This window comes from Argiope bruennichi, chromosome 10, assembly GCF_947563725.1.
Source record: "Argiope bruennichi chromosome 10, qqArgBrue1.1, whole genome shotgun sequence".
Classification (NCBI taxonomy): Eukaryota; Metazoa; Arthropoda; class Arachnida; order Araneae; family Araneidae; genus Argiope; species Argiope bruennichi.
This window is the reverse complement of record NC_079160.1, coordinates 119,306,166-119,321,320: the sequence shown is the minus strand read 5'-3', so window position 1 is coordinate 119,321,320 and position 15,155 is coordinate 119,306,166. Positions and strand designations below refer to the sequence as shown.

Genomic DNA, 15,155 nt, shown 5'->3' with positions numbered 1-15,155 from the left:
AACGAAATTTATAGAGAGAATGAAAACCTAAAAACAATATGTTATATATTTTTAGAATAACCGGAAAAACAAAAGAACAGATTCCCAGCTACAACTACTATTCCAATTCAGCAAATTTTTATTTCATAAGAGAATTTATAATCCTAAATATGCCATCAATGATTGTTGTCTCTCACCATTTTTGAAAGAAATCTCAAAAAAGCTACATCACTATAATTTTCTGAGGGGGAAAAACGCGGAGAGAGCACTCCAGCAACAACCGCAACATAGATTTTGCAAACTTATATTTCATTTGAAATCTCATGACATCTACATGCGACATAAATTTTTATCAATTCCCAGCTTCATACAATGCTGAAGAAATCTTAGACATAAAAAATAAAAGAGTCATAGAATATCCATTGGCCTAAAGAGTCATTGCTCTGTGCAACTATGCATTTTTGGTATCGTTCATACTAAGATGTAGAATCATATTTCAATAATTTATTTTAGTCTCCTCCTATGCCTTGCATAAACCTCCTTGCTGCTTGATGCACTTCTTTGGAACTTGAGAATCATTGCCTCTGAAGCAAATTCTTCATATTCTTCAGACCAGATATTAGGATTAAGCTAGTTGTAGTAATATCGCGGGAATAGGAACTGAGAAGTGACGCTTCTGTCTAGTATTGCGTTTCTTGGAATAGCTCTCCTTAGTAACTTTATTTTTAAGGAACTGTACGACCATGCTGAAAAAATTTCTTTTGGACAACTTCCTTGCAAACGAAAAAACTCGTAAATGTTTACTTCTAAGGATAATTTTGAATGCCGTAACTATAAATTGGTGGTATGACCAACTTCATTTGAACGAGATGAAATTAATTTTGACATGACACTTTTTCTTGATCGGTAAGAAATTACACTATTTGTTTACATTTTGGAAAGACAATAAATTGTTGGTAATCCGTTCGTGCATTATCCAACTTGCAGAGTTTCTGTAATCTTTAAAGTTAAAATTTTGTTAAGAATTTTCTTTCACAAATAAAAAAGAAGTGTGTCAAAACAAATGACCATTCTTAAGATATATAAATTAACTACTTATCAGTACAAAAGTCTATTATTTAAAATTTCGTAATTGCGCATATATATACATACACCTTACTATACATAAAAAGAAATTTCTAAAGAATTCTCACGTTGATCTGTGTTTTCTTACTGTCTAGTATACGAAATATAGAGAAACTATTGTAACAGTCAAAAAATTCGAACTCGATATTTTGAAGAATCTCCATGTTTTTAGATCTCTCTGAGCTCAAAATCTCATTTTTAGAAACTGCTGTCCATCTCTCTCTCTCCCTCAGTGTCTGTGATAAAGATAGCTCAAAAACGATTTGAGCTACATGGAAGTTGGTAAATAGTCCGACACCAAATTTGTAGATTTCTACCAAATTTTCAGCAAAATCCGCTCAGAAGAAATGTGTGACTTTTCGAATGTAAGTTAACAACATAACTACAAAACTATGAAAGCTAGTTGGATAAAGTTCGGTACACAAATTTAACATTGATAGTGTAGGCATCTATCAAATTCTGAGTCAAATCCAGCCAGGGACTGATTGTTTGTCGACCTGTACTTTCAGAAGCCCGTAAATGCGATTACTCATAAACGCAATGACTTAAATAAAGGAAATTTGGTATGCGAATTTCTAACTACAATTGTAGGCATGTATCTAATTTTGGTAGTAATCATTTAAGAAAAAAGTCAAAAACACATATTCGGTTTTCTAGAATTTTTATATTAAAATCGCATCTCAACGATTCATTTCTAAGGTTGCATGCTATTGGACTCTTTCATTGCTATTGTTCACTAATGGTGCACTGTCACGGTCAATATGAATAATCGGTTATTAATACTAACCGGTCATTATGACCAGTTAGTAATAATAACCGTTTATTTGTATTGACCGTGGCATATGAATGTTTTCTATACTACACTGCAAAATGCACAACTCTCAAATGCGATGCGTTGAAAATAAATCTTTGAGCACAATGGGAGTTTACAGATTTGCCTAAAGTCCATTTGTGCTGATGTGGGGAAACACTTAGATTAGGAAGCATACGAAAAGGTTTCGTGGAAATCACTCTCTTGGGTTCAGTTATGTTTTATGATCCAGGCCTTCATAAAAAAGTTTTTACTTTTTAGCACAGTAATAGAAATGTGTAGACAATACAAATTAAATGGAAGGTGGTTAAATTTCTCTAAAGGATAAGAGATAAGTTTCTCATAAGAGGAGGACCCAAGGTTGGAAATTCAATTTGGGATGAGATTTAGTATAAAGGTAGCATACATTTAGAATGCTCATTTACGAAAATAATAACGAAATAGTAATACAATAAACAATCATTTTCGAGAAAATGGCCCTCCAATTTTCTGCATAGTTTATATAATAATAATGTGTTGCCTTTGCCAAGCCGCGATTAGTATAGTAATTAAAGCGCAGGCCTGGCAATCAGGAAACCGTTCCTGGGTTAGCATTTTTTGCTTTTTTTATAATTTATTTCAAATTAATTTACAATATAGAAGCAATTTTAATTAATACGTTTTTCATTTTTTTATGCAAAAATAAATATTTATTCTCATAATTAGGGGATTATAATTTAATTTTCAGAAGAAAAATAATTATAAGTATGAATGCAGTTTTTAAATATTCAGAATTACTTAAATAAAATTAATATTTTAAAAAGGGTTTCATTTAATCTTTGTATGGAAAAATAAATTTATTTTCTCTTAATGAATTATAATTTATTTTTTAAAAGATTTTGGATATGAATGGGTTTTTCTTTAAAAAAAATTATTTAAATAAAATCGCAGACAGTTGTAATTAATATATTCTTTTATCAATCAAAAATGAATGTTTTGAAAATAAATATTCATTCACTTAATACTTGAATCATAATTTTATTTTGAAGCAGGAAAAATAATTACATATTTAACTTAATTGATGATAAATATTAATTAAATAACTGTCATGAAAATGACATAAAAAATTTTCATTAATTTTTATTACATATAATAAATAGAATGGTAATTATCGTAAAGACATTTAAAACAAGATATATTTTGACATCTAGCAAAATTCATCAATTATGATTATCCACTAGAGAAACTTTAAAGGAATCGATAAAAAAATCATTTACCTTCAAAAAATATTTGTTTTTTCTTCAGAAAATCGGGCAGCGCATAAAACATATCGTATGTTACTAAAAGTTTCGAACTATCTGCCTATGCATTCCATAACTTAATACCTGCTTTTTGCTTTTTCTTTTCGATTATTAACATTTTGAATGCTTGCGGATATAATTTTATTTATTTCATCTGCTCTCTTTAATTCCCAGATATAAATACAACTTCGTTGAGTTATAATAAATAATTTATTTTTATTAAATTATAAAAATTAAAAAGTTTTAATGATTTTAAGATAAAAAATAATTATTTTGAATATTTTTATGGTTGAAATTATATTTATAATTATTTTAATGGCTAAAAATTAAATTATAGTTACAATTCAAGAACAATATATATGATCATAATTATTTTTCTTTTAAAAAATAAGTTATAACTTATGCATCATAAAATTCATTTACTTTTTCCATATAAAAATGAGTATCATATTAATTGAAACAATCTTTAAATTGTTAATTTAATTTAAGTAATTCCGAATATTTAAAAAAATGCATTTGTACTTATAACTATTTTTCTTCTAAAAATTATATTATAATTCCTGAATTAAAAGAATAAATATTTATTTTTGGTTAAAAAATTAAAAACATATTAATTAAAACTGTTTGTAAATTTTTAAATTAATTTGAAATAAATTGGGAAGAAAATGCTAGTCCAGGATCGAACTCGGGCCTCCTGCACCAGCGCTTTAACCACTATACTATTAGCAGCGCCGCACATTATTAGTATATGAGCTATAGTGAAAGTTTGAGGGCCATTTTCTCGAAATTAACTGGCCTTCGAGCTTTAATATTTTTGTGAGTGAACATTCTATATTCTATATGTATACTACCATTATACTAAATCTCATCCCGAAATGAATTTTCAACCTCGTGCCCTCTCCTTGTCAACCAACTTTATTCAGATTTCTTAAACAGGCTCTCCTGTATGTGGTTTCCCTCTCAGAAAAAAAAAATAAAGGTCAGACATCTGCCGCAAGAGAAACGCAAGAAATTTACATATTTCTTCTTATTTCTGTATAAGCAGTCATGAAGGATTTGTCATCAAACAAGGACTTCTTCTTGAACATTACCAGATCACCCGTTACTTAAGCTATTTTATCTACAAAATAGCAATGCTTTTGTTGCACTTATAAAGATTTCGGCAGATAAAAAGTTTGTATTTTTTGCCTTTGTATGTTTGCCCTTTGGCAATTACAAATCTTCGCAAAGTGATTTTGTATTTTGAAAATTTTGCATTTACTGTTAAATTCGAGCGGGAACAGCAAACCAACTTGAGTATAGAAAGTTAAGAAGTTGCCCCTACAATAATGGAGCTGTGAGCAGAACGTGCCCATGATAGCAATGATGCATGTACGATGTCTGGTCATGTCCTATACGTCAGTACGGAGAGTTATAAAAAATTTCCCGTCATTTTATCCTTTTAAGATTTTCCAACCTCAGCAATTTCTTTCTGATGGCAATAAAACGCGGAAGACATTAGCTTCGATATTTATTGTTCGGATGGTAGTGGATGATGTTCGGCCTTGGCAGGAAAAGTGGAAAGATCGCTGTAAACTCATGCAATTGCCATATTTGTTCTGACACAAATCTCTACGCTCGCGAGCAAAGCATACTACAAGCTACAAGAGTGGCAGTGATAGAGTAGCAGTTTCAAGGGAGGCAGTGTGAACTGGTATTTTTCGTCATTAGTACTTATTTCTTTAAATAAAAATAAATAAAACACAACATCGGTACAAATAATAAAATAATACCGTATAAAATTCTTTAAATAAAACACAACATCGGTACAAATGGTATGTTTTTTTACTGGTTGTAAATACGGATCGATGTTCCAAAAGATTGTTATTCCACCGTTTCAACAAAAAAAAATAGCATTAACATTATTATCGCCATGTAAGATAGTATATCATGTTATTTGTTCAAGCGCTGTAGCAGTTAACTTTTGTGGTTGACAAATTGATTATAAAGTTTATTCCAATATCCTGACAGTCTCGACCGCACATTCTTGGGACGTTCAATTGTGAGAAATATTTAAAGAGTTCTACATATAAACGCAATATTTCGAACTTAATTGTTTTAAAAGATCGGAATGCGCAACATAAATCCCGCCTCCAAACGAATGGCTTAAGCTTGGAGGCGGTATGTATCGAATGCAGCGTCAAAGCAAAGAAACAAAGGACATATCGAACTATATTGCGATGATGTGGTCTCATATGTGATAATAATAAAGGTATTGCTCCATTCCTTTTGTTTTATACTACCAAATTTTTAGTTAATATCATATGATTATAATATAGGTTATTGTACACAAAAGCACTTTTCAGTTGTTGATATCTATTTCATTTCCACATGATAATACATCTTAACGATCGTTATTAAGCATATTAAGAAATATGAAAACTGTCTGCCTCTCAGTAAAAATTTTTTCCTAGGATTAAATATATATATATATATATATATTAATTTTTTCCTCCAGAAATCGAAATTATATATTCATCAGAGCAAGTGCACGAAATGTGGGTGAAACTGCTCAAGTAGTTTTCAGTTCAGTGAGCGTTTAATTGAGATTTTAATTGAGATTTTCCGTACAGTACACTCCTGAGTATCCGGCATCGGATAACAAAAAAGCTGGATAGGCCGTAGTTCTATGAATTTATTTCTTTGCTCCAATACCAGAAGACAAAGTTCTTATACCAACACTCACTGTTATAATACATATTTTCTCACTTCTTATTGAGTACTAAGTCCTCCATTTATCTCAAGCCACGTACAATGTGAACGCGGCCTGGTGAATCATAGAAGAAGTTACCGGTTCTTGCTGTTACAAAAGAATCAAATCGCTGTGTAACGCGTGATTTCTACAATTTTTTTCGGTTATCACCCATTTTGAAATCTACATTGTGGTACACTTAAAAAAACTCATTCATTTTATACATACTTATACATACCCATTTATACCATTTTATACATACTCATACATACCATACCCCCGAAGCATACCCCCAAGAACAATTTACGAATCCTGTACAACCGTGCAGTTATAATCAAGAACAGAGACAAAAATTGACATCCGTTACACACTGACGAAACAATGAACGGCGAGTAGAATGCTGCTCTTTTCCTGTCATAACTTGTATTTTGCACCCGACACGTAAGAAGATCGCAGTAGACGCTCACTTTCAAATATCTTGGCAGTATTATCAATACAACGCTTGCCTTCCACATTTAATTACAGCAAAAGAAAGATAGGTTTGATAGTACGGAAGCCGGATAATCGCGAACTGGATATTTGGAAGTGAAATGTATTTTTAAAACTGTTTTACTTTTATATTTTATGCTTTAAATATAGCGATTCAGTTCAGTAAAATTGCTATTCACTCCCTTCAGTGAAAATGCGTATTTTATTTCAGATATTTGAAACAATGCGCAAACACGATCAGGGATGTGGTCCTGGAGGCGGTCTAACAACTGATGCCGTTCTCGACAAAGCAGGAATTATGATTGCAACGAATAAATATACTCCAAACCAAGGATGTGAGTTGATTCTAAATCATTTTATTATATAATTTTATAATTTTCTTCATAATTTAAAAATAAATATCGCGATGTACAATTTGTCCATAGTTAAAGTTTGCTTAAAAAGAATTACATATAATCGGGATTATTCATCAGAAATGAGTAAAACTGGAAAATTTGCTAAAAGCACGGGGAAAATATTTAGCGATTATTCTATCAAAACATATAAGCATATTCAGATTTTCTTGTAATATGATACAAGAGATTAATTTTAAAACATTAATTGGGAATTCTCTGCCAAACTTTTGATGAAATTATACTGATATTTACTTTCTTGGCACTGAGGAATTCATTATCATTGCAGCTTCTTCCTGCACCACAATCAAAAGAGAAATTGCTGATGAAAGAGGTAAGTACTATCTTCTATTCTGTATATAAATAAGAGTATTTTACCTTTCATACTGGTAAATAATATCGATTGGAACAATATATCTCTACTAACAAGGTGAAAGTATTTGTGTGTGTGTTGGAGCTCTATAGGCCATTTGATCTAAAACTACCAAATCTGACACATGGATACCTTGGAAAATAAGGATGTGCACGTTGGAGAAATTTTTTGAAATATTAATTTGTAATATTAATTAGTAATATTTGAAATATTAATAATAATTAATTATTATTCACAAAGATGAATTTTACACTATTTTAAAAATTAAAAATCTGTCTTTTTAATGATATATCTTCCCAATTTCCATCAACATATTACAATGTTGGCGTGAAATTTGAATAATTTTCATTGTTTCATCATATATTTAATCGCATGATTTTCTTCCATTATTGAAAGCTGAGGAAGGGAGATTCGATTTAATATCCATGTAATTTACAAAACTAGTAAAAAAGATGAGTTACAATATCTCGAAATTTAGAAAATAGATGGACCGGATATTAAATTTTTAATAATGAAATGCTATTATGGAACTGTGCTATTAGAAAGAATCATATATATATATATAATAAATGAAACTTAAGCAAGGCAATTAAAATAATATGATGTTAATGTCAGACTATTCAGAAAAAATCATGGACATGAAGTTAAACATAAATTATTTATCTGCAATTAAATATAATCAATATTCCCCTCGAATCATCTAGTCGCCTAAGGCAACTAGTGTGCAATAAATAAGAGTATTGTAGATAAATGCCTGTTGGTAAAAATTTTATGAAATGATGTTCAGCGAGCTTAAATTCATGCACTTTTCTTTCAGCTTTTTCCCGGGATGCAATCAACAGATACAGAAGAGATGTTACTGGTGAAATAAGTGAGACTTTCCCTTTTTAAAAAAGTTTTTGTATATAACTGTTGCTTGTAGCTTTTGTGCACACTTGCATGTAAATACGTTTGCATTTTCTGATGCAAAAAAACATCAAGCATGAATGCAGACAATCAAGGATTTTACATCAAAGTTCAATTAAACGGGATAATTCAACACGTAAATATATGTGACAATTTGCTTGCCTGTAAGTGCCCAAAATAAAATTGGTTTCATGTCTTTAAATTTAATCAAATAACAAATGGTAAATTTTTTAATACAAATAGCGAATAATAAATTTGTTTTTAAATTTTCGTAAATACCTATAAAATTAATAATCTCGTTGAACAAGCTGGTCAGAAAAGGCGGTTTGCCAAAATTAATAGCCCAAAGTTACACTTAGTAAAATGCTATAAATTAAAATAATATCTACGCAATATAAATTAGATTACTCTAATAATATAAACAAAATTAATAATTCAAGCCTAAACAAGAAAGAGGATTTAAAAAATAGAACAAAATTTGACTTTCAATACAAGATCGCAAAATTTCAATTAAGATATTTTCTGTGAGCAGAAATTTTGTTTATTGCCGTTTCTTAGTTGAGTCGAAACTTAAATCGTCGCAAGAAATCTTAATTAATTTAAATCATTAACCAGTTTAAACCGGTGTGAAAAGGTCACGTGACTTTTAGATTACGCATGCGTCGGTATTTAAAAAAAAGATAGTGGTTTTTTTTTTTTTTTTTTTTTTTTTTTTACCCATCTCAAAATCGATTGAGCCCTAAACTTTTTCTCGAGGCCAGAAATTTTTTTTTTACGGAAATCCGCTTCAAACTGGCTTGGCATGATCACGTGACTATTGTATTGTGTTAATTTTTCGTTAATTTTTAAATCGTTAATTTTTAAAAAAAGCAGTGATTTTTTTTATTATTATTATTATTCATTTTATTATTTATTTTTCATCTCAAAAACTTCCGAACTCCAAAACTTTTTTTGTTAACTGAAAAAAATTGAAAATGAAAGTTTAAAAAAATTATATATATATATATATATATATATATATATATATGCCATCAAAAACATAATTTGTAAAAAAACCAAGTCTCGCAACTCAGTTCTTCTATCGTAAAAAGTTGTGAGATCCATATAATACCAAGTCGGTCCATTTATTCAGTCCCTACTTAAGGGTCCTTCTGTCTTAAGTTATTACGTAATTAACTAACCTAACAACATCTTATAGTGACCATATCAATATTGAAAATCTTTTATGGTTTAAATAAATAGATTGACTTGGCCATCGCACTAAACAATCTAATTTAATATAATATGTTAATGTAATCTAATTTATGTAAAGATACATCGTGTTTTCATGCGATGACCAAGTCATTCTGTTTATTTAAACCATAAAAGATTTTTAATATTGATATGGTCACTATAAGATGTTAGGTTAGCTAATTACGTAATAACTTAAGACAGAAGGACCCTTAAGTAGGGACTGAATAAATGGACCGACTTGGTATTACATGGATCTCACAACTTTTTACGATAGAAGAACTGAGTTGCGAGACTTGGTTTTTTTACAAGTTATGTTTTTGATGGCATCTTATTTCTTTCTGTAGATAGTCCTTTTCTTATTTTTGTATTTAGTCTTCCTCTTTTTCTTTTCCGGTACTACTTCTTGAGCTTCAGCTACAGTTTTTCTCAAAACCCACTCCCTGTCTCTATGGGTTTTTCTCGTAAGCTTTGATGTTACAATTTTTGACAAGTCTGGACGGTAAATGCTTCTTAGTCTGTTGTATTCCCAAATTGAGGATTCCTGCGCTTTAATACTTCCAAAGTCGACATTAATTAGATGTAAGCCATCCAGACTTGTAACTCTCGAAAGTGCCACATAAGCTTGATCGGATGTGAATACTGCAGAGCCGATATCCATCAGTGCATTATTTAGACATAGGCCCTGACTTTTGTGTATGGTTATAGCATAGGCTATACATATGGGAAACTGTTCGCGATAAGCTCTATTAATAACTTCAAATTTAGTTTCGACCGGAATAAGCTCATAAACATGTTCTTTAATAAATGTAATGTATATTTTCTTAATTATTTTTGTATTTTCCGGATCAATCTTTACTCTTTGCACTATATCGATAGAACCATTAACTAAACCAAGACTCCATCAATATTTCGCTTTAACATGAATTATGTTCTGTTCCAGGCCTGCAGTCGTAGAAGCATGGTCTTCATACTTTTTATGCATTCACGAGCTCTTTTTGTTAGGTATCTGGGGCAATCTATGCTATCTACAGCTGTAAGTTTTATTTCGGGACGTGGAAGAGATTTAAGCATTGCAGTATTTAATTGTTGACACATGTTTTTGTAGTTAATAAGCAAACGTTATCATCAGGAGGTTTTTCGAGAGGTGTTCAATTATTTCAATTAATCTGTTTTCATTTGAATTGGATTTGAGAGTTATTAATCTAATCGAGAGTAAGTCGCGGTCTTTTTGCTAAGTCACACCTAATCTTATTCTATTTAGCATTTAAACAAAATCAGAATCATTGAACAGTCGTATGTTAGTTGTCAGTTCATCGTATATGAACAGTTCAATCCACATATTCGGTATACTGAGGGAACCTAACAACCTGTTAGTTTTAGCAGTTGATAGTTTTTCAAAATGTGACTTTTCTCTTGCCGGTAGAAGCTGTAAGAGATCTCCGAAAACTACAAGATGTTTTTTTCCAAACCACCCATTCTGATCGTCGCTTGTGTCGAATATTTCAGATAAGCGTAAATGAATATATGTTAAAGTAACATTGTATATCATCGAAACTTCGTTTATGATAAACAACACTACTTCTTTTAAATCTCATCTCAGAACTTGGAGAACTTCATCAGAAAGTGGCTTGTACTTTGGTGTTTGCTTGTGTTCTACAAGCAGCTGCAATAGTCTAGGTATAGTCAATCCATTCACATTGAATGCAGCTATTCCAGTTGGAGCACTAACTGCCACTTTTTTGTTTAAATAAGTCTTAACCCAAACTTTCAGAGTTTTCATTAAAAAGCTGTTTTCAGTGCCACCAGTTCCACTCACAAAACAGCGTAAAACGTCAGCGTTATTATCAGTTGTGTCCATTTTATTTGTGATCATATCGAAGACTCTTTTTTGATTGGCACTAAGTTTTGCGATCATACTTTGAAGATCAGTTTACTCTTCTTCTACCAGATTGATTCTCTGAAAGTCACCCATTGCGTTTGCAGCTTCCACAGTTTCAAATTGAATTATTTCAAATTAGATATTGTTACAAGCCTGTAATTTTGCTTCCCAGCGAGAATAGTGTCATCATAAGAAAGGCCGTTTTACATTAATCCGTATTGAATGCTGTCGGATGCCGAGCCAGTGATCCCAGAGCTTGGTGACAAACTTGGCGACTTGACGACGAATTTGCCGACAAAATAGATAATGCTCGAAACTTCGAGAAATTTATTGATCCGTCCATTATTACACGAATATTTTAGTTTTTCCTTCATTTTACACTAAACACTAATTGTATTCTAAATTTAAAGCATCTATATCTGCTAGAAGTGTCTTAGAGTTTTGATGATCGGTCAGTCAGTCAGTCAGTGACAAAATTCACAAACTCTGACTAGTTATAATTCTTAAATTACTGGTTCAAATTTAATTAAATTTAAAATATACCGTGTTCATATAATGCCTGCCTGGTTTCTGAAAATTCAGGTTTCTAGTTTTATTCGCAACGAAGTTATAGGGGGTTGAAAATGGCCTTAACTGCTTCGAGAAAAGGATGGTACGGCTTGCCGCTTGTTTTTGCTCGACTTGGCGACTTTCCCAGATATATATATATATATATATATATATTCGCGTGTTTTGAGGTTTTAGAAACCACAAATTGAAACATCATGTTCTCAAGTTGTAACTTTTTGTTGGTGATAAGTCGCCAAATGTGATAACCTTCTCTATCATTTTCTAATAAGCCTAAAAGCGAAAAATTGATGCCTCTAAAGTGATAAATCGCCAGTTTTCTACCGTTCATTTTGAGGCTTCAAAAAAAATTGTTCCCACATGATAATAAAGGTAACGTCTTGAGTTTTAATCAAATATAAAAAATTTTTTTGTGAGTTATAGTTTTAGAAAATATAGTCACAATTTCCATAAGTAAATCATACTGATTACCCATTTGGCAATGATTAAGCCTTTTTTTTTGACATTTTTTATTTAGTTATAATTTGATTTAACTTTTTTTCAACGTCTTTTTTTTTTATTTCTTTTACAATGACTTTCTTAGGAGTGAATGGAATTTTTTGGAAAGCTCTAACCAGAGAATTTTTATTAATATTTTGTAGTTTCTTTAATTAGCGAATCAATTGCCTGAAAAGTAAAAATATTTTTTGAAGCAGTCTGAAGCGTTCATATCGTGATTTATTTAATTTCACTGTCGCCCTTTCATAGTATATAATCGGAGTTTTTTCTGTGCCACATACGTTAGAGCTTTATATATATATATATATATATATATATATATATATATATATATATATATATATATATATATATATATATATATATATGTATACATACATACATAGATAATAAGCACTAATAATTTATAAGTGTACTAGCCGCCTTTGGCGACCAGCCGGTTCGCCAGCCTTAATGTTCGCTACAATTTTAATAATTAAATATTTTATGCAATTCCTACTTTAATAGCTTCTTCATCAAAATATTTTAAAACTTCAAATTTTGATAGTCATATGATTCACTCATAATATTATAAATGCCTTCAGTCATAACGTAATATGTATCTCTCTCATTTTCTGTTAGCACCCGTAGAATTTATGCTTTAAATTAAAGTGGAAAGGATTAATCTTCAATTAATATAATAATATTTTTTTACTGAAACAAAGTATTTTTTTGTAATATGATTACTGAAAACAGTCACTGAGCGTTTAACCTTTATGGGCACTAAAGAATATCTTTCTTAATTTATGTAATATCTCAAGAATTTGACAACAAAATTTTCTCAGATTCATCTTGAGCAGGTATATTAATTACAATGTTTAATTTTAAATGCATCAAACACTAAGAAAATAAACAGAATCGTTTAAAATAATCGGTCGAAAACAGGTTAAAAAAATTCCTTAAAAAATGATGAACTTAAACTAACATAAATACAATTTAATTACAAAAGCATACAACTAACCTAAAAATAATTTAAATCGATTCCGCTTCCGTTCAAATGTAAACAATCAGAATACAATGCGCATGCGTGAATTTTCAACGCCAGTTACGGTAACGTAAAGGCGTGAATTTTTCTACGCCAGTTGGGGTAACGCTCAGATTAGAAATTTTTAATTTCCTTTATTCTGCTTTATTTTAATTCAAAAGTACTTAAGAATGAATCTGAAAGATTGATTTATGAACAATGTTTAATTTTAAATGCATCAAACATTAAGAAAATAAATAGAATCGTTTCAAATAATCAGCCGAAAAATCTTAAGTCTAGCCTCATGACTGTTGGGAAAAAAACTGAAGCCGTACTCATTTGGCGGTGGGGAAAATGAAGATTTTTTTTGGCGGGAAAGTTAGTTTTTAATTAATAATTAAAATTCTAATTAAAAATTCAAAAAAAGGGCTATCCTATCTTTTAAGTTAGATCAAACTGCACACGGTGTGCAAATTTGATTAAAATCGGTTTAGTAGTTTAGGAGTCCATCGCGGACAAACAACGTGACATGTAATTTATATATATTAAGATATATTACATACACATATGTAAAATATATTACATATATTTTACATATTTATATAGAGAGATATATAGAGCTTTATATCTATATATCTATATACTTATAATAAAGCTCAATGTGTGTGTGTGTGTGTGTGTGTTGGCGCTCTACAGGCCAGGTCATTTGACTTACAGCTATCAAATTTGGTACATGTATACCTTAGAGGTCGGGAATGTGCACCTGGGGTCCCTTTTTTTGAAATTTTAATTAGAATTTTAATTATTAATTAAAAACTAACTTTCCCGCCAAAAAAATCTTTCATTTTCCCCACCGCCAACTTTTCCGGCAAAAAAATCTTCCAATTTCGCCATCGCCAAATGAGTAAGGATTCCGGGGTTTTTTTCTCCCAACAGTAATGAGGCTAGGGTTAGTATTTTTCGGCGGATTATTTCAAACGATTCTGTTTATTTTCTTAATGTTTGATGCATTTAAAATTAAACATTGTTAATTAATCGATCCTTCAGATTCATTCTGAAGAACTTTTGAATAAAAATAAAACAGAATAAAGGAAATTAAAAATTTCTAATCCGCATAGCTTTACCCCAACTGGCGTAGAAAAAAAATCACGTATTTGCGTTACGTAACTGGCGTTGAAAATTCACGCATGCGCTTTGTGTTCTGACTTTCGCATTGTGTTGACGAATTATTATCAACCGATGCGGACTGGATTTAAATTTTTTTTAGGTTCGTTGCATGTTTTTGTAATTAAAATGTATTTATGTTAGTTATATATTTTTTGTATATGCTTATAGTTTTAAGTGCATCGTTTTTTAAGTAGTTTTTTTAAAACCTGTTTTAAACCGTCTATTTTAAACGATTCGTTTCATTTTCTTAGTGTTTGATGCATTTAAAAGTAAACATTGTTAATGAATCGATCTGCTCATGATGAATCTAAGAAAATTTTGTTGACAAATTCTTGAGATAATACGTAAATTGAAAAGGATATTCTTTAGTGCCCATAAAGTTTAAACGCTGAGTGACTCTATTTTCATTAATCAGATTATAAAAAAAATGCTTTGTTTCAGTAAAAAATATTATTATATTAATTGCAGATTAATCATTTACACTTTAATTTAAAGCATAAATTCTATGAGGGGTAACAGAAAATGAGAGAGATACATATCACGTTATGACTGAAGGCCTTTATAATATTATGAGTGAATTATATGACTTTCAAAATTTGAAGTTTTAAAATATTTTGCTGAAGAATCTATTAAAGTTGGAATTGCATAAAATATTTAATTATTAAAATTTTAACGAACATTAAGATTGGCGAACCGGCTGGTCGCCAAAGGCGGCTAGTATA

At 30.4% G+C, this 15,155-nt stretch overlaps 1 protein-coding gene across 1 annotated transcript in view; it reads left to right on the top strand.

The window, feature by feature from the left end:
• Nucleotides 1-15,155, top strand: part of LOC129989363 (A.superbus venom factor 1-like) — a 184,637-nt gene that overhangs the window by 67,874 nt on the left and 101,608 nt on the right. Inside the window, 3 exon segments of the mRNA XM_056097853.1 lie at nucleotides 6,627-6,750; nucleotides 7,097-7,141; nucleotides 7,998-8,051. Of these exon segments, the coding sequence (XP_055953828.1) occupies nucleotides 6,627-6,750; nucleotides 7,097-7,141; nucleotides 7,998-8,051 (223 nt within the window).